A 19644-nucleotide genomic window follows, 5' to 3' on the forward strand; every position below is an offset into this window, starting at 1 on the left:
ACGTAAAGGCTATAGAGCTACTACAAACTTTTTATGGGTTATAAGATTGAAAGAATATAGCAGCAATTGCTAAGCGACTATTCCAGAAGCGAATGATTGTGAAACCGTCTATCGCATCCAATTACTTCCACGAACGAATCCACCATAATATCAATACGAATCATACGTACCTTTCGTAAATATCCTACTAGAAAAGCGCCCGAATAGAACTGAACGACGAAATTAGAATTTTCCAAACGGTTCCCCCACGTCCCCTCCGTCCACCGACCATCGGTGGACCCCGTCGGCGCTACTTTACTGTATCAATGGTGCGTTCTGCGACTCGCCAAAGTCCACCGTGTAGTACATGTCGTTCTCCAGATTCATCTGCAGCGGCTTGTTGATTATTCGCTCCGGCTGCAGGCTGTACGAGTTCGGATGTTGGTGGGCGTAGCTGTAGTTCAGGTTGCTGTGGCCGGCGGTGGCTTGCTGGTGTCCCTTTCCGCTCAGCCAGTGCCGGTTGGCGGTGGACGCTTTCGTTTTGCGGCCAAAGATCGGTATCAGCTGGCGGTGCTTGGTGGCGAAGTAGCGATAGCTCTGGTGCACCTTGCAGTGGCATGCGGTCACCTGTGGTGGTTGAGTGGTGGGAAAAAAAGAAGGGGAACAACATGAAATCAAATAAATTGTGGTATACGATGGCCAACGGTCAGTCAGCGAGTGACCGGCTTGGTCCAGTGAGGCGTTCACGGTTGATTTCTCACGTTTCAAACCAAACATAACATCGGGTTCGGGGATCAAACGATTTCATTGCAATATTGGTTTTGATTATGTGATTTTTTTTATCGAGTGGACGAGTGCTCTGAGCGTACTCTGAGCCATAACAACACATATACAAAGAGGTTCACTTGATACATCCATTACTAAATAAAATTTCTAAATTGAATTTGGTTTGATATGGAATTTGATAGACACAATTTGCATCTCTATTATTTACTAATATGATGGTACCCCACTATCGTTTCAACACAACAGTAATTCAAAATGTTTTAATTTTATTCGTTCATGGCATTCTTGTTCTACAAAAAAAGTTTGACTTTTTCCCACCCGGTTCAACTGCTCCGCGGTACGTATAATCTTGAACATTTTCCTTACCGACATGTATGGCAGTGCTTATTTCCAACCCAACCGACACACAGTTTTTTTTCTAACCCAGGAATTCGTGATCGAAAATGTTTTGGCCTTGAGAAGTTGATTTTAGAGGCTAAGTAACTTCGGAGAAAAGTTTCAGTATGTTAAGCTCCATATTTTGGAAAAAAAAATTTGACTAATCCGCCTAAAAGCGAGATGGAAATTCTTTTTTCTTTAATTATGAAGATAAATCAATGGTGTCTTTGATAAAGTCGTAGAAAAGTTTCTACGAAAATTTTTGCTATATAAACTTTATTTCTATCTGCTATACTACCGCTAACCGCAAGTCAGACTTATATGTATATGGATGCCATATCCAGATAAGTCTGACTTGCGGTTAGCGGCAATATAGAAGTCAAGATATGGTTCGTTATTTATGAACAACCACCAAAAATCAAGTTTTTCACGATACTTTCGTCAATATATTTTTAAGATTTCTTAAATGTTGTAAAAAGATCTTCGTCGCGATAAAAAATATGAACCTTTCGAAGACAGTTTCTTTAAATTTTCAATATTGACGAAGTTATTGACGATTTTTCGTTCAAAAATGAGCATTTTGATATTAACTATGTATGCAGTTAGAGGCAAAATGAGGCAGAATTTTAATTAGGAGATTGAAAGTATAACTCAAGCACTAACGGTTGCATTGCATTGTCCTCAATACATATTCTTTGCCATCCAAGAACTTCCTGGAGTTAAGGCCTTTTGGTCTACACGCGTAACCAAAGATCAGCCAGTCCGATGCAAATATGCTACATGCTCTTAGTGATACAAAGAATGAAATACGTTTACAGTATGTATATGTTCTTGGTCATCCAAGAAGTCCCTGGAGTTAAGGCCTTTGGATCAATCAGCCTTTTTCCAACCCAAGCAGCACACATGTTGCACAAAAGTTTCTATGATCCATATGTAACCGAATAAAGTCGCATTTGAGTTGCTGCAACCAAATCGGACTGGATTGTGCTGCTAGGGAATATGGTACATACTCTTAGCGATACTATGAATAGAATGTTAGAATGGCCTTTGGCTCTACACACGTAACCAAAGGTCATCTAGTCTATTTCAAATATGCTACATGCTCCGAGTGATATCACAATAAAATGCATTCACGGTATATATTCTTGGTCATCAAAGAATTACCTAGAGCTAAGGCCTTTAAATCTATACCCGGGCAGAAGCCATGAACAGAATAACAAAACATGATGTGGACTTGATTGATATAAGAGATAAAAGAACAGGCTACAATATCAAAAATTTGCACCGAAATATCATTTAAATATCAAGATATGCTATGGATAAGAACAAACTAATGGCACTTGATATCGATCACGTATTACAAATAACATATCTTGATATCCTCATGATATTTTAGTGCAAAATATTGATATTGTCGTCTGATCTTTAATCTCTTATATCAATCATGTCCATATCTCATTTTGCTATCTTATCAACAATTGATATTATTGAGCTTTTTTCGTCTACTCGGGTACCCAAATTAAAAAAAAAATGTGGTGCCAAAATCGAATGATTTTGTTGCCAAAATCGAATGGTTTTTCCGAAATCGAATATGTATCCTTCTGGGATGTTTAGCGACACACGGATAGATTGTTCGGGCCTTGATTGATCAGGTAGATCGCATGTTTTAAACTCCAGGACGTTTTGGGGAACCAAAAAGTTGTAGTTTGTAAAAGTAATGAGTGAAATCCTGTCAGCTCAATGGACTTGTTGGGATTTTTAGCGCTGTACTAATACTTCGTTCAGGGCTTGGTTGATCGGGTAGATCGTATGTTCTGAACTCCAGGCCGCTTTAGAGACCCTGAAATACCTACCCTGAAATATGTTACATTAATTGAAAACTCGATAATTTCATGTCTTATGATCACATATATATTTTTGGATACATTCTGAGCTTTGGACATTTTTTTTCTAGAGATGAATTCGAGGATATGTATTCCAGAACAGTTTGGACGGCCTATGAAATCCGAAAAAAATATTTCAACACCTTTTTATTTTTTTCTATACTAGTTTTGGCAGAATCGAGCGGAAATCCCCAAACCTATATATTAAATCCATGTAAAAAAAATCGTCTTGAAAGGGTTCGACTTAACCTTGGCTTTGAGTTTCTACACGTGAAAAACATTCCGGGGGTTTCTTTGATGGTCCAGAGCATATACTGTGAATGCATTGTAATCTAGATGTCACTAAGAGTATCTACCATATTTGGTTACGCTTATCGATTCAAAGGCCTTAACTGCAGGGAATTCTTAGATGACCAAGAACATATTCCGTGAACGCATTTTATTCTTTTTACCACTAAGAGCATGTACTATATTTGAAGCAGACTGACTGACCTTTGGTTACGCGTGTAGACCAAAAGAGCTAAACTCCAGGGAATTTTTGGATGACCAAGAACATGGGGCCCTCCTTAGCCGTGCGGTAAGACGCGCGGCTACAAAGCAATACCATGCTGAGGGTGGCTGGGTTCGATTCCCGGTGCCGGTCTAGACAATTTTCGGATTGGAAATTGTTTCGACTTCCCTGGGCATAAAAGTATCATCGTGTTAGCCTCATAATATACGAATGCAAAAATTGTAACTTGGCTTAGAAACCTCGTAGTTAATAACTGTGGAAGTGCTTAATGAACACTAAGCTGCGAGGCGGCTCTGTCCCAGTGTGGGGATGTAATGCCAATAAGAAGAAGAAGAACATATACTGTGAACGAATTGTATTAATTTTATCACTAGGAGCATGAACCAATGAACCATATTTGAAGCGGACTGGCTGACCTTTGGTTACGCGTGTAGACTCAAAGACCTTAACTCCAGGGAATTCTTGGATGGCCAACAACATATACTGTGAACAAATTGTATTCATTTTATCACTAAGAGCATGTACCATATTTGAAACGGACTGGCTGACCTTTGCACAGTGGTTCACTCTAGAACAAAGGATGGCCAAAACCTCAAAATGTCCCTAAAAGTAGGTTTTATGTTTGTATCATGGTACTTTGAGGCTTGTTGTCACATACAGACTTGATCGTGGGTATGTTGGAATCATTGCTTTGGCAACAAACAGCCGTTTTTCGGCATCTCTGTGAATAGTAAATACTTTCATTTTACTGCTAAGTTCGGTTTTTGAAAACAGATTGTTTCGCAACGAAGAAGATCTCACATAACATAAAACTAGTTAGTACATACTATTCCATTTAATTCCACCATTTGAATACAGATACGTATTTCGACTTCAACAGTAATGCCATCTTCAGTGTTTCGAACTTTACTCAAGTGGTGGAATTAAATAAGGTACTAACTCGTCCTTTGACAAGTGCAGATATTCCACAAAAAAAGCTCTAAATAATTTTCTTATCAAAATAATTGCTAGTTTGGCATAGCCAACTTTAAGATAATGGAAAAATGGTTAGATTTTTTTTTGAGGATTTTGTTGGATTTTTCAGTAAATTCTTTTTATTTTCGATAAGAAATTTTTGGGAAATTCCATTGACTGAAGGCGACAGATGTCCGAAAGACGCGCGTAGTTTGGCTGAAGACAAAAGGAAAATTTTCCCAGACTTGTAAAAAGTTGTTTGCCCTAGCAGGTCATTTGGCGGAAAATGCCGTTCGGCTGAAGAGTTGTTTGAGCAAATATGGATCATTTGCTTGAGAGCTTGAGCTTAATGCTTGACCAAATATGGATAATTTGACCAAAAATGCCGTTTGGTATTTGGTAGAAAAGCCGTTTGGCCCAAGAATGTCCTTCCTTCAATCGTTCAATAACTGCGACGCATTCTAAACGTCAAACAATTGTGAGACTATATCAGATGCAATAGAAGTACACCTGAGTGCAATGCAAATCATCGACTTTGACACCGTTCTGAAGTTCAGCTGTCCGATAACTGCAAAACTTATGTAACTATCGAATTGCATTTGAAAACATTGCAGTTAAATGACTTTCAGTTATCGAACGTTTCCCAACAAGCAATTTAAGCTGAACAAGCTAGTTTTTTAGCTGAAGAAACTTATTTGCCATGAAACAAGCTCTTTTTCAGCTTCCAATGTTTGTTGGGTTGCTGTTAAGCGTGGCTCAGGTGGCTCGAAACGAAATTCCGCGGAATTTCGCGGAATTTGAGCATGGCGAAATCTGATTTCTTCATTTCGTTTCGTTTCGTAAATTTACAAAAAATTCGCTAGAAAAAACCAGCTTCTCACGAAATTTAACGGAATTCCGCGAAATTTCGAAACAAATTTAAACTTAAACCATACTTTATTATTTAACCATATACAATTTTGGCTGCGCCGCTGAACTAAATCAAAAAACTATTTTCAAAACTTTATGTTGTACAATTTTTTCTATTAACGCTTACTTCTTCTTTTTCAATGGTTCTACATTCCAACTGAAACTTCATCTGCTTTTCATTACTCGATTATCCGGAGTATCGATTTGTTTTTCACTCCGGATGATCGAATCCTCCGGATAATCGAATCACCAGAAAAAAAAATTTAAACTGTAATTGAATAACGAAAAACTTATGTTTTATTCTACTTGCAGTGGTGTAGTAAGTAATTATTTAGGAAAACCCCTGAATAATCCACTCAATGGTATTGGTGACTTTCTGGTGTAGTGTTTTTGCCATAATTTTTGAGCCCATAGTCCGATCCATCCAAATTTTAATATGAAATGATAAAACATAATTGCCATTCGAATGCAACTTGTTGGTTGAGAATATATGCCAAGACTATTAACGTATTCTGGTCTGGTTACGAAATTTTCTTTACTTGACAGCTCCATACTGCTCACGGAATTTCAGAGGGGAATCACCGCGGATTTTTACCCCATGTATTTTTACATATGCGATGTTTTCGGGATTCAGGCACGGAAAATCAAAATTCCGGCCCAATTTAAAATGCACGGGGACCAAATCCGGCGGAAAATTTTCCCGAGGTGTAAGGTAGCCATAAAGGAGGATATTCTGCAGAATAAATTCCTTTAGAAAACTTATCGTTTATCGTCGTTAATGAATTATTGGCTGTGGCTGATTTGCCACCCGCCGCTTCTACATCCAGGCGCTATAATATATGTGCAAAATAGCCAGCATGAGTTAACCACCAGAAATTTATATGGCGAAAGACATCTAACGCGGGTTTTCTCAAAATTGGGAACTTATGAAAAGCTATTTGGTACCGGTTATGGAGGATGGTGTCCACTGTACAGCGGCACACTATGAGTTAACTTTCTGAAATCAGTATGCAAAAGGCATCTAAGGGTCGATTTCTCTAAATTAAGCACCTTCATCGAAAAAAAAATATTCGGTAGGCGGAGTAGTAGTAGTAGCGGACACCTTCCTACATAACCGGTACAAAATAGTTTTTCATGTTGGCTATTGGCGCATATACGAAAGCGCCCGAATGTGGAAGCGGCTGGTAGAAAATCAGCCACTGTCAATAATTCATTGAGAATGAGATCCGCAATCCTTGTTATGTACCCAAACACATCGTTTTCTGGTGGCGAGGTTACGTTTTCATCAGTCGAATTAGCGATTGCTTTATCAGTTTTAGAACCACATACCATTCATATAAATGGAAAATTTGATGATTTTGTCTCAAATGCAACAGATTAATTGACAAACAATCAAGTAATTGCATGGAAGAAAAAGGGAGGAAACATACTTGCATGGGAATGTTCTTGACGCGAGAAGTTTGTGGACATGTTCTAGAAAAATAGTTGATTCATGGAATTTAGATAAAATATAAAGAACACCCCTACTTTAGTCCCTCCCATTCCAGCAACGTTCATGTTTCTTCAAATAATCATATTTTCTATGAATACAATAGTGAAATATTCATTGGAACTCATGAATTTGATATACAAGCCTAAATTCAAATTTCAATGTACAAAACAACCCCTTTTTCACCCTAGATACTCCCATGTTTTTAAAATAATCGTATTGTATATCATAATATTTAAATATTTGAGGTTATGGCTTTCAGTCTTCTTATGCTCAAAAACGGGTTTTACGTTTTTATCCGACGTTTCGGTTACATATATTGTACCTTTATCAAGGAGTTAACTAAGTCCCGTTTTATTGTTACATTGTCTTAGCATAGAACGTCTTTGCTCGCATAGCTATTTGAGATGCTTACTACATAACCCCGTTCTGAGTAGATAAATACGTATTTAGTTTTCTTCTATAAAACGTCTTCTGTATTTTGTTAGAAATATCTAACAGAAAATGAAAAGAATCTTAAACTATTCTATCCTTTGTCAAAGATGCAAAGTCTTTGTTTTTTTTTATCTTTATTAAAGAGACTTTCAGCCCGAGGCTGGCTCGTCTCCGCGATGCAAAGTCGTGTCGTGGATTCCAAGGGCCCTTTTGAAGTCATTTTTCAGGGCCTCTTACTAATGACCGATTTCTTCACCTCAACTTCGGCCTCAAACCAGGTTTAAGGACATGGGTAAGCACCGCTTAAAAGTTAAGAAGGCCCTAAGGATTGACTGTAAGCACATGACCGGCATCATTATTGGTCATGAATTGGAAACTCCGAAGCAAGTGAATAACTTTTTTTTTATCAGCGTCAATGAAACTATGAGTTAACCCTATGAAAAAAATAAAGAAAATTCAAGTGAAATTAGGTTTTTGACGAAATTTGAAACAAAAAATCAAACAATTTCTATATATATTTCTATTTACTGTGATTTAAGTGTAATCGAAATTCCGTACATAATATAAAACCAATTTAATAAAAAATCCGCGGCAAAAAAAATCAAATTTCGTTTCGTTTCGAAAAATTTCGAATTAAATGGACCCTGATTTCGTATCGTTTCGAAGACTCGAAAGTAAATCTATATTTCGTTTCGTTTCGTTTCGAATCAACATAGACATCTTAAATATCGTTTCGTTTCGTTAGGAAAAAATGTGTTATCGCATACCCTTATTTACTGTACGTTTAAAGCATTTTCGGTAGAAATCCAATAATTTTGAACAATTTTCCGTTGAAATCAAAAGTTTTTTTTTATTGAAATCTACATTTTGAACAATCCTCCGCGGAAATTCTAAAGAAGTTTCCGTTAAACTTACGGAGAACTTCTCGTGAAAGTTCCAGAGAATTTTCCTTGACAACTTCTTAGAGTCTCTTGCGGAAATTTTTAAGAATTTACTGTTTTATCGTTGGCCATGTCAAACTAGCCGTCTTTATTATTCTAGACTGAGAAAGTCAACGTTAAAACAACCATTCTAACAGCCGCACTGAAATTACAGTGAATACAAATTTCGAGGAATACTCAACAGAAACTTTCCGTGAATTTCCGAAGATTTTCCTGTAGAAGTTAAGAACAATATTTCGTGAAAATTCTGGAGTTTCTCATATAAATTGCGACGAATTGTCTGCTGATATTCCAAACAATCTTATTTGGGAATTCCAAAGATTTCTCGAAACTTCAAAGTAGTTCCCGTGGAAAATTCAAAAATAATTTCCAAATTTTGGAAAAGCTTATAGAACTTATAGAGAAGTTCATTAGATTTTTCATGCGAAATTCAAAAGATCCTTCATTGTCTTGAAAATATCCCGAAAAAATGCAGAAAAAAATTTAACAAACATAATGAAAAAATCACCACGCCGATTCACGCCGCCGCCGTCTAAAATGGCTTTCGGCGTGACGTTGAAAACGCCGCCGCCGCCGACCAAAATTCTGACAAACGCCGCCGACGACGAATATCGGACCGGCGCTACTGAGCACAGACAACGTAAGTTTTTTTTTTTAAATAAAATTAGACTGTAGCGTTTCTTTTCAAACTTGTACCTAGCGGAAAGATCTTGGCGAGTTTTACCAAACTATCAAAAATTACGAAAATAGGTTGAAAAAAAGCCGGCAGCCTTTTATATTGACCCTAGAGCACAGGCAAAAGATTAAGATTCCCATATCAAGCAATTCGCAAACTTTCCCCCAATTTGCTAATTGTATCAAAACTATTGATTATCAACGTCAAATTATTGAAAATTCTAATTCTTTCACGCACGATAAAAATTCCAGAATTAACTTTCTTTTGAAAGAAATCCTACCGAAATGTCTTTGAGAATACCGTTGGAAATTGCTCTTGGATTTTCTTCGTAAACTTAGGAAGTTCTTCGGAATATATTTAAGGAATTCCTTCAGTAATTATTTCAGAAATTTCTGAAAAAAATATTCTTTCACTAGTTTTTCAAGAAAGCTCTTTGGAAACTCTAAAAAGAAATTCTTAGAATTTCTTTGTAATTTGCCTCAGAAATCTGAAGCAACTTCCTTAAGGAATTCTTCCGAAAATTATTTAGGGAATTCCTTCGATAGACCTTCGACAATTCCTTTTGAATTTCCTTCAGAATTTTCTTTGAATCGGAAATCTGTTCAGAAAATCATATAGAATTTGTTCAAGGAGTCCTTCGGTAATTTCATGAGAAAATTTTCTTGAAAATTCATTCAGAAATTCGTAGGATTTTTTTTCGAAAATTCTATTAGAAACTCCTTCGGACATTCCTCCGGCAATTTAATTCGAAATTCCATTTCTCTTCAGAAATTCTTTTAGTAATCCTAATCATTGAAGTGTCAGACGATTCCGAGATTGGAGCTTTGTGGCGCGCTACTGACGGCGGAGTTGTGTGAGAAAGTGAATCAAGCTATCAAACTCCCAGTTCAAGTGCATTTCTGGACGGACTCCACCTGTGTACTGCGTTGGATAGCAGCCACTCCATCGAATTGGAGTACATACGTTGGCAATAGGTGTGCAAAAATTCAGCATTTGACGGAAGGCTTTCAATGGCGGCATGTTCCAGGCATTCCAAATCCTGCGGATCTGATATCTAAAGGAATTACGCCGCGCAATATTGCAGTTAATAGTTTCTGGTGGCATGGTCCAGATTGGCTCTCAAAAGGACCGAAGGAGTGGCCTCAATCATCAGAACTACAGTCTTCAGAAGAGGTTGAGACAGAGAAACGTCGTATGGTAACTGCGGCCATAACCTCAAGAACGGAGGAGTTTATTGAAGAATAATACATGGGCAAGTTTCCCTCATATGCCAAGTTAATTCGCAGTACAGCTATTTGGCAACGGTTCATCAAGTTGCTTAGGAAACCGAAGGAAGAACGACGAAGTGGCTTTATAACCACATTCGACATCAAGAAAACTGAACAGACAATCATTCGAAGTGTTCAGGAATCAACCTTGACCGATGAGTGGAAGACATTATCGAAGGGGATCCCAGTATCGCGAAAGTCACAACTGCGTTGGTTTCATCCGTGTATGTCATCGGAAGGATTAGGGACGTTCCGATACTTCAAAATATCGATATTTGATTCGATATGATAATCGAATCAAAGTATCGATATCAGCGATATATTGGAATAAAAATATCGATATATCGGATAATCATATGATATTTCAGAAATGAGAATATTTAGAATATATTTGTTGAAGTAATTCAATTACTTTCGTATTACCATATTACCCTAATTGCAATAATTATTAGAAATTGATGTAAAAAGTCCACGTGATTATTTTAAATACACAGGATTTTGTTTTTACACGATTTTTTTTCGCTCGTATTTTTGATCGTGTGACTTCAATTTGCCACCAAACTCTTCGCAACATGTTTCAAAAAATCCAGAATAAATCAAAGAAAAATCATATGTTAATTATTATACGTTAAACATTTAGGATGAGTGGAAAATTGAGAAAATGTAAATCGTGTAAAAACAAAATCCAGTGTAAACTAAACAAAACTTTTTATCTATTACTTAATCCAGTCTGCTTCTTGACGGACTTTGTGGTCATATGGCTACCGCTTCTGCCTTATACTCAGGATGCCGTGGGTTCAATCCCAGGCCCGTTCCATTCCCCTACTTTGTATCTTTTCACATATGTCTCATGTTCTAGCAATCGCTAGAACTGGAAATGCATTTTCATACCGTTCCTATCTTCTATCCCTATAGCTACTACTTGATTAGTTCTAGCAGGTAACTGTTAGAATTCGAAATGAGCGAAAAAGTTCGTTTTGGTATCCATTTAGAATACTACACCACCCTTTCATTACTATCACATTGGCAATCCGTTAACCAAGACGAACCTCTGCCATAAAACCTTACCCCCAGATTCCAATAAAATTCCGCATTAACTCGTGGCGAGCGCAGAGGTGTTCTCGGCTTGCAGTGGGCGAGTGACTGCATCATCAATTCCTTTCCATCCTCGATGACCGTGAGGACTTGGCCAGTGCCGTTATCGACCTTCCAGAATACTAGAGCTCTAGGACTGTGCACATTTAGGTTGGAGTGCAAATCCCATGCTTCCATCCATTGGTTCCCTGTGCAATTGCGATTGTTCTGGTCGATCACGAAGTAGCAACTACGAAATGCACGGTCATCATGCATCATGCTCATGCTCATGCTCATCACTTAACCCAATCTGCTTCTAGAGTAAGCCAGTCCAAGAGTCATCGGTGGTGGTGATACTGACATCACTATTTCGCTCAAAAAAATCAACTCAACAAAAAAACAAATCAACAAAATCAAGTTTCGAGAATTTTTTTTGTATTTTTCCTCTGGTTATTCTGATTCTTAACAGCAGAAAATTCTCTCTTCAGAATTTTAAGGGATGTTTTTTTTTAATTTAATGTTTCAAGAAAAATCTGAATTTTCACGAGAAAATCCAGTGAAATATTCTTAACCAAAAAAAATCTCTTGAACTTTCACGAGAAATTATGTTTTGTTTCACACGAAGTTCCCTAGAGTTTCGTAAGGAAATTCTCATCCAAATTTAAGCAAAAACTTCCGTCAGAAAAAATCAAAATTTTCATCAGAAAACTTGCAGAAATATTTTGAACGTCCTAAGGAAATTCTTTTAATTACTACGGGGTATTTTTTTGAATTTATAAAGGAAATTTTTCATATGTTTTCCATTTTTTCTTCATTCCCATTTCCATAAATATCTTCTTGGTTTCTAAAGTTAATTTATCATAAGAACACGTCAAATATACAATTCAATCCGTGAAAGGATTCAAGGACCAGTGGCATGGCAAATGTTACACAACGGCGCGTCAAAGCAAAGCTGTCAAACTATTTGTGATGGAAGCGCACACTTCACACCAAATGCTCTGAAAAAAATATCTGAACCATTAAAAATACGACATTCCAATCCATTTTGAAGTATTTTTTTTACAAAATACAGTGTAATTATTATTTTTTTGTTGCTTTGTTCGGATTCAATATATCGATATCGAAAGCAAAAATATCGATATGACCAATATATTGAAAACAAATCGATACAAAAATATCGTATATCGAAACAAAAATATCGATATTCCGATATATCGGAAGTATCGGAACGTCCCTAGGAAGGTTGATTCGTCTTGGTGGCCGCTTAGGCCATTCTGCGGAATCTGAGGACTTCAAACACCCGATAACTCTGCCGAAAGGACACCGATTAACCCGCTTGCTCATCGAGAGTTTCCATGAACGGTTGCTCCATGCTGGACCACAGTTACTTTTAAGCACTGTGAGGTTAAAGTTTTTTCCGTTAGGGACATCGCACGGCAGGTTGTTCATCGCTGCTATAAATGCTTCCGAGCAAAGCCGTCTCCAGTAAAACTATTCATGGGTGAACTGCCGGCGGAACGAGTAACAGTAGCCTGTTCGTTTTCGCGAACGGGGATAGACTATTTTGGTCCTTTGTATGTTAGACCGGGACCCAGGCGAACAGCGATGAAGGCTTATGGTGTCATTTTTGTGTGCATGGCAACCAAAGCGGTGCACATAGAGTTGGTCTCCGACCTTTCAACGGATCGGTTCATTCAGGCGCTAAAGCGTTTTGTGGCCAGGAGAGGAAAGTGCGCAGAAATATTTTCCGACAATGGGACCAATTTTGTGGGTGCACGGAATCGACTCAAAGAATTACTGCGTTTATTGAAGGATAAGGATCACAAGGATGGAGTGAATAATTATTGCCTTGAAGAAGGCATACGCTGGCACTTCAGCCCTCCAAGTGGACCTCATTTTGGTGGACTTTGGGAGGCGGCAGTGCGTTCCACAAAGTATCATCTGCAAAGAGTCGTTGGGGATGTTCCGGTGTCCATAGAGGACATGACCACTCTATTGGCTCAGGTTGAGGGATGCTTAAACTCTCGGCCTTTAACTGCGCTCTCAACGGATCCCAATGACCTTGAGCCACTTACGCCGGGTCATTTTCTCTTAGGAGCATCGCTGCATGCCCTTCCTGAGTTGGATGTGACAGCGACTCCTATAAACCGCCTCACACAACTCGAGGCAATTCAAAGGAATGTTCAGGACTTCTGGAAACGGTGGAGGCAGGAGTACCTCAGCCAACTGCAAGGACGGAATAAGCGCTGGCGACCGCCAGTTGACATCAAGGTAGGACAGATGGTTGTGATCTGCGACGACAACTTACCGCCCATGCACTGGAAGCTTGGTCGCATTGAGCAGACTCATCCCGGAGCTGACAACATAGTCCGCGTAGTAACCCTACGTACATCAACGGGAAATCTGAAAATACCGGTGGAAAGGATTTGTGTTCTTCCGGAGCCCGAGAAAGAACACGATTTCTACTAAGTGCAAAACCTGATCCTAATCCCTTTCCCTCCCTATCCCAGTCGAAGAGGAGTTTGTTTATTTATTTTCAGAAATTCATCGAATTTCAGGGCGGGTGAGAATGTTTGGGCTTTCCCGCCCCACGCACATCACTGAACTAGCAACCCTATAACCAGAGACCGGCGGAGTGAAAAACTGTCGAAATGGCAACGTATGAAAAAGTGTGATATCGTGGAAATAATACTGGCATCACTTGAACTTTTTGCTTGCTTCTTATGGGTGAAAAAAATAAACAAGTCGATTTGGAACCGCTTTTGACGGTTCGTTTGAAAACAAAATGGCGTCTTTGCCGATCTCTTATTCTAGTATTTCTACACTGAACAACTCTGCTACAGGTTGGATGGAAGCAATATCAGAATAATTACGTAATGCACGCTCTGATCAAAACTGCGATGGATGAACGGATGGATAGGCGAACAATACGCTATCGTTGTTGCTCTCTATATTTCGGCAGATGATGACAACACAGCCGAACAACACCATACTCATTATTATTGCTGCTGTTCTGCTTGTGCTCTGACGACGAACATGATACCTATCTACATTACTTTGCAGCATGGATGTGGTAGCAGCAACAGACTAGTGATCATCTGGAGAATCACTCTCGAACTGCCGGCCCTGTATCTCAGAGATATGACGTCACCGATATCGATCATCAGAGAAAGGTGGATGGATGGCTAAATCTGATGATGATATCGCTGGCAGTCCACTCCAACCAAGTGAAGTGCGTGGTTATACTTTATATCAACCCTATACGTTAGTTAAGAACAAGTCAATATAATAGTTTAAGTGGAAAACTTATTTTATTTAATTTCGGTCAGAAAAAAGCCCGATCTCGTGCGTTGCCCTGGGGTAAATATTAACCGATTATTCATTTGGAGGTGCAGTATCTTCTAGTATTGCTGGGTGGTTGTTCTATTCCTGGAACATCCGTGGGAATTGTGCTAGCAAATCGGTTTGTGTCCAAAATCGTTAAAGTCGGCTGTTGGAGGCTAGCCGCGAGTGTAGACCATTCTCGCGATCATCGAAGGTAGGCCCGCTCGAACTATCTTATTGCTTTAAATCGTTAAATAAATTATTTGCCAAAAAAAATCTCTCTTGCAGTTAGAGTTGGTCGACTGGACAAAATCGCGTTTTCTGTAGATGGGACGCATGACACAGCGTTCACAGCAAAGAATTAAATGGAACAAATAGCCAAATGTTGAACAATAAAAATTTTCGCATACTTTCAAAGAACTCGTAGAGTTTTCAGCAACAAGCTACAATTTCAAGCTCAACAATTAGCAAGGAACATTGATGTACATAATATTAGTAAATATGGCAGACTCTGCAGCAAACGAAACTCGTCTTATAATGAAATGAGACAATCCAAGCCAACGCAGGAGTTGTGAGGCCAATATAGAAGCGGTGTATGTGCTTGCCTGTATTGCATATTGCCTTAATTTTGTCATATAATGTGGTATCATTTATGATTTTGTACCGACTGGTAAATCGAATTCAATTTCACCCAAGCTACTTTATAAATAAAATTTACAAGTAGTAATTTTGCACCCAGCTGAAATCAAACCTGTGTTATGCTAATTATTTTGAGCGCATGATGTGTGATAATCCTGGTAAACCAATTGTTACCCAATTATCTTCTCCTCCTGCCCGTTAATCGTATACAATTGGTATCTTTTAGTCACCCATCCAATTGTATGCAAGTTAACCAGATAACTCCCAATCCAACAAGCTCCCTCCGGTGCAGAACAAAGTGTTCTTTTGTTCCGTAGAGCTCATCGATTCCCGGGAAACAACCAATTCGTGGCGGGTCCCGTTGTTGTCCACTGAACAACAACAACAGCAACTAAGCCGGCTCAATTCACTTTGTGTCTGTTCATTCGCGAGAATAGTGCAAACGTTAATAACGGGCACACGGAGTTTTGCAGCCCGACGAAAACTGCACCGAAGTCGGCACTGCACAATGTTCCACCAACATGGCGAAGAAACAATGGCGCAAAAATTTTAATTAAAATTTACAAAACAATAACCGGCACCATAAATAGGGGCGTTTCGGAAAGTTTTACGACCAGCCACATGCTGTGTTTTTCACTGGTGGAAAGGATGCGCTTTATCCAGACTCCAGAGCATCCAGAGGTATACATATCTGCCTCACAGTATCAATTGATATATCTATGTACGGAACGCTCGTACGAAGTTTGATCGTATCGGACTTGGCAGAGACAATGTTTCGCATCGAATAGTTCTCTTTGTGCAGCACATTGGGTGTGAAACGAGTCGTTACCGTTTGAAGCATCATTGAACTTGTTGGCAATGCGACTGGATGTTGCGAAGGCCGTATCATGGGAATGCTGCCAGTATCAATAATGGTGAGGTTCTGGCGGATGGTAAAAGTACTGGCAATATGGTCCAATTAGCAACAACATGGCTGGTAGGTGTTCCGGTATTTTTTTTTATAGAAGTTTTGTTGAATGTCTCTTTAGAATCATACCCGATGGATAGGTACATCTCATTAATTTGATCGTTCAGTGGAACGAATGAAATATATGTGTTGTGATGTTTTCAAAATGTGTACATAATTCGAAGTAATACACAAGAAAGTGGCGTACTTTCAACCGGGCTTATGTGTTGACGGTCGTTCTTATTCACTACATTATTGAATTGAAGAATTTTTTTTAACACAGGCCTAATGCATACAGCTAATGGAAAAGCAACCGTGGGCGGTCATTCAAGCTTCCTTCACTACAGACTCTACAACGAAAGTTTGATGGTAGTCAGCTGCATCCCTACACGACTTTCAGAAACGTAAGTTGCTCTCGTTGAATCGTTGCACCTCCTCCAGAATATTTCAACGCAGGTAAAGTTTTCCAAAGTATTCATGATTCGCATTTTTAATAACTTTGCTCCTTGCTCTTTTATTAGCAAACCACCCAAAATTACTCCGCTCTCAAGTCAACTCCTTCCATTCCCCACTATCCAGGTGCCTCTATATACGAATCGTCGCATCCGTGTATACTTGCTGCTAGGAGTCCTGTCTCACGTTTCGCCACTCGGATGAATGATTCATGATCCGACTCGTTCACTTTTTCCCCCTGCTGTTCGCTCGAATTAGGGTCACACGGCTACTCACCGAACCTCGTGGAAACGTGAACGTTTTCTGGAAAATCGAATTCTTTGCTGCTTTGCGCCATGCACCAGCAGTGGGAGCCAGTTGTCGAGTTTTAAGGGCCAAGTAACTCGTTGTGAAATATTGAAGCATAAGTTTTCGCTGCTCCGAGAGGGAAGTAGATTTTCTTCCTTGAGAAGAAGCGAAAGGTCACTAAGTAAACAGATTTCATGGAGGAATTTGTAGTTTTAAAATTATTTTGCGATAACAAACTCTGAAAGTGAAAAACTTCAGACGTGATTCTCGTCGGTTATTTTTCCTGGTACCCTTGCTGGAGATTTTTTCTGAGTCGACCATCTCATTTGAAAGCTGAGAACCAATTTGCGATTTTCTTTTTCGATTCTTCGAAATCGTTTGACCACCCGTTTGAACCCGAACAGAATGCAATTAGAAGAGCCAGTTCTTACCACAATGGCCACGATGAGAATGGCAGCCACTAACGTTCCCGCGGCGATGTACGCGTTGTGCAGTTCAATGGCACTGCCCCGCTTGCCGATGTGGTTCTCCGATTCGCCATAGAGGGTGCTACCGCCGTCCACGTGCAGAGCGCTATGACCACCGTTTTGGCCCAGACTGTCCGACAGCATTTCGCTCGAGCTGACAACCGAGTCGATTACGAAATTTTCTGAAATGGGAAAGCAAAGGAACAGATTAGTACTAGGAAGTAATTCGACAGTAATAAAAGGCCAATTGCAATTAAAAAGGGATTACCTATAGTGGACAATAAATTAGTGCGAGCTGTAATTCCTTATTTTGACATAAGACAACTTGACATAGAAGTTGTTTGATTATAATTATCTATCTTAGCTTAGCACTGACATATATACTATATTAAACTTGAATAGAAAATCCTTGCATTGTTAAATGAATCGTATTCGGATAGAAATTTATATCTGATACACAACCACAATTGCACCCAGGAAAAAGATCAAATCGTGCCTCCATGTGGCTCTGACGTGTGATATTTGATAGGTTCACAAAGTTCAATTTTATTTCCATTGAATACACTTTCCTATTTTAACATCAAAAAAATCTTTTCATAACCGATGGAAACTAAAATGATTGCTCATCAAAAGTAATAGTGACTAGGTTTAAAATCCGGAGACAAGCCAGCGTAGGGCTGAAAGTCTCCTTAATAAAGACAATAAAAAAAGGTTCAAAATGCGCCAGTCAACTTATACTCGTCATTGCATTTTTTTAAGAAAATATACTGAATTTAGTTACAAAACCGATGACAGCTGACGTCCAAACATGTTGTCGGACCACTAAATTAGAAATATTTGTTAAGACAACAATTTATTTAAAAAAAAAAAAACGAAACTGTGTTTTTCCTCTTTGGATAAAATTTAGGCTTCCGCATTGCTAAGGTTTTATCACTAGATGAAAACATTTTCTAGATAACCTACGATAATGTTACTAAAAAGTTTACTTTACTACATTTTCAAAGAATAAAAAAACACACATTTTAATAAAACTTTGCAGTCCAAAACGCGCCCATTAGACATGCTTGACTGTGGATGTCATAGTTTGACAAGGGCATGTGCCATAAATGATTTGTTTATAAATTATTATTTGAAAAATAAGAATTGAAAAATGGGAAAATAAACAAAAAAAAAAATTTAGTGAGAAAGTGAGAAATGAGAAACGACAAGTGAGAAGTAGTAAATAAGAAATCCACAAAACACTTTTAAAATCAACCGAAAGTTTTTTTTTTATTTGTAGCAAAATACATGTACATAAGAAACTTATTCTATGTGCCTGGCTCATTCGGTGACACCTAGCGCCATTTTAAAATCAACCGAGAGTTGTTAAATAGGAATTGGGACATGGGAGTTGAGTGGTGAAATGGTCGAAACGAGAAATAAGAATGGGAATTGAAAAATGAGAAGCAAGAAGTAAAATGTGAGAAAAATGTGAGAAAATAATAATAATAATAATAATAAATGAGATACAAGAAGTGAAAAACGAGATGTGAGAGGTGTAAGGAGAAATAGAAAATGAAGCAAAAAGTGAAACAAGAGAAAGCAAGTGAAATTGGAGAAGTTAGAAATGAAAAGCGAAAAATTTAATGAAAGAAGGAAATGGTGTGAATACTATTCAAAATAGGTTTTTTTTTTTCAAAACAGGTTTTTGGAGTAATGTCTTTTCAGAATCCAATATTTTTTACTTCGAATTTTAACGGGCACCACTATCAATACTTTATACCGAAGCATGCTATGATTGCTGCGACGCAGCAAAGCCAAAATAAAAAGATGACAGTTATTCGATGCTTCTTTCTTAAGTTCAATCTCAACAAAGAAGCAACGAATAACTAAATTAATGATTTCGTGTGTGTTACTTCTACGTGAAGTTAAACGATTTACAATGATATGGAAATGCTAATATCATCTTCCAAACTTGGACGTACATGTTCATGATAGCATTAGAGGCGAAAGTATAGAATTGATAGTTCCGTTAGGATACGGCAGGCATGAATAATGTTTTTATAGAAGTCGATTTGAAAGCGAGCGGAGGGCAATATTTGTAATGGCAATGAGAAAACAGAACTGTGCTATAAAAATCCTATTCGACTAAATGCTGATGTCATATTAGAAATTTGGAGACAGTACTCGTCGATAGCAAATCCTTCCGCACGCGATGGCATATGAGCAAGTCAAACCACCTTCCTTTTGCCAGTGGAGATATAT

At 38.4% G+C, this 19644-nt stretch overlaps 1 protein-coding gene across 1 annotated transcript in view; it reads right to left on the reverse strand.

Annotated features, from left to right (window-relative positions):
• LOC134212102 (uncharacterized) overlaps nucleotides 1-19644 on the reverse strand; it is a 443781-nt gene that overhangs the window by 7227 nt on the left and 416910 nt on the right. Inside the window, exons 12-13 of the mRNA XM_062689641.1 lie at nucleotides 17365-17582; nucleotides 171-606 (exon numbers count right to left, since the gene is read on the reverse strand). Coding sequence (XP_062545625.1) covers nucleotides 295-606; nucleotides 17365-17582 — 530 coding nt within the window. The 3' untranslated portion in view covers nucleotides 171-294. The remainder of the gene's footprint in view (nucleotides 1-170; nucleotides 607-17364; nucleotides 17583-19644) is intronic.

The sequence above is a fragment of the Armigeres subalbatus genome, chromosome 2 (assembly GCF_024139115.2).
Source record: "Armigeres subalbatus isolate Guangzhou_Male chromosome 2, GZ_Asu_2, whole genome shotgun sequence".
Classification (NCBI taxonomy): Eukaryota; Metazoa; Arthropoda; class Insecta; order Diptera; family Culicidae; genus Armigeres; species Armigeres subalbatus.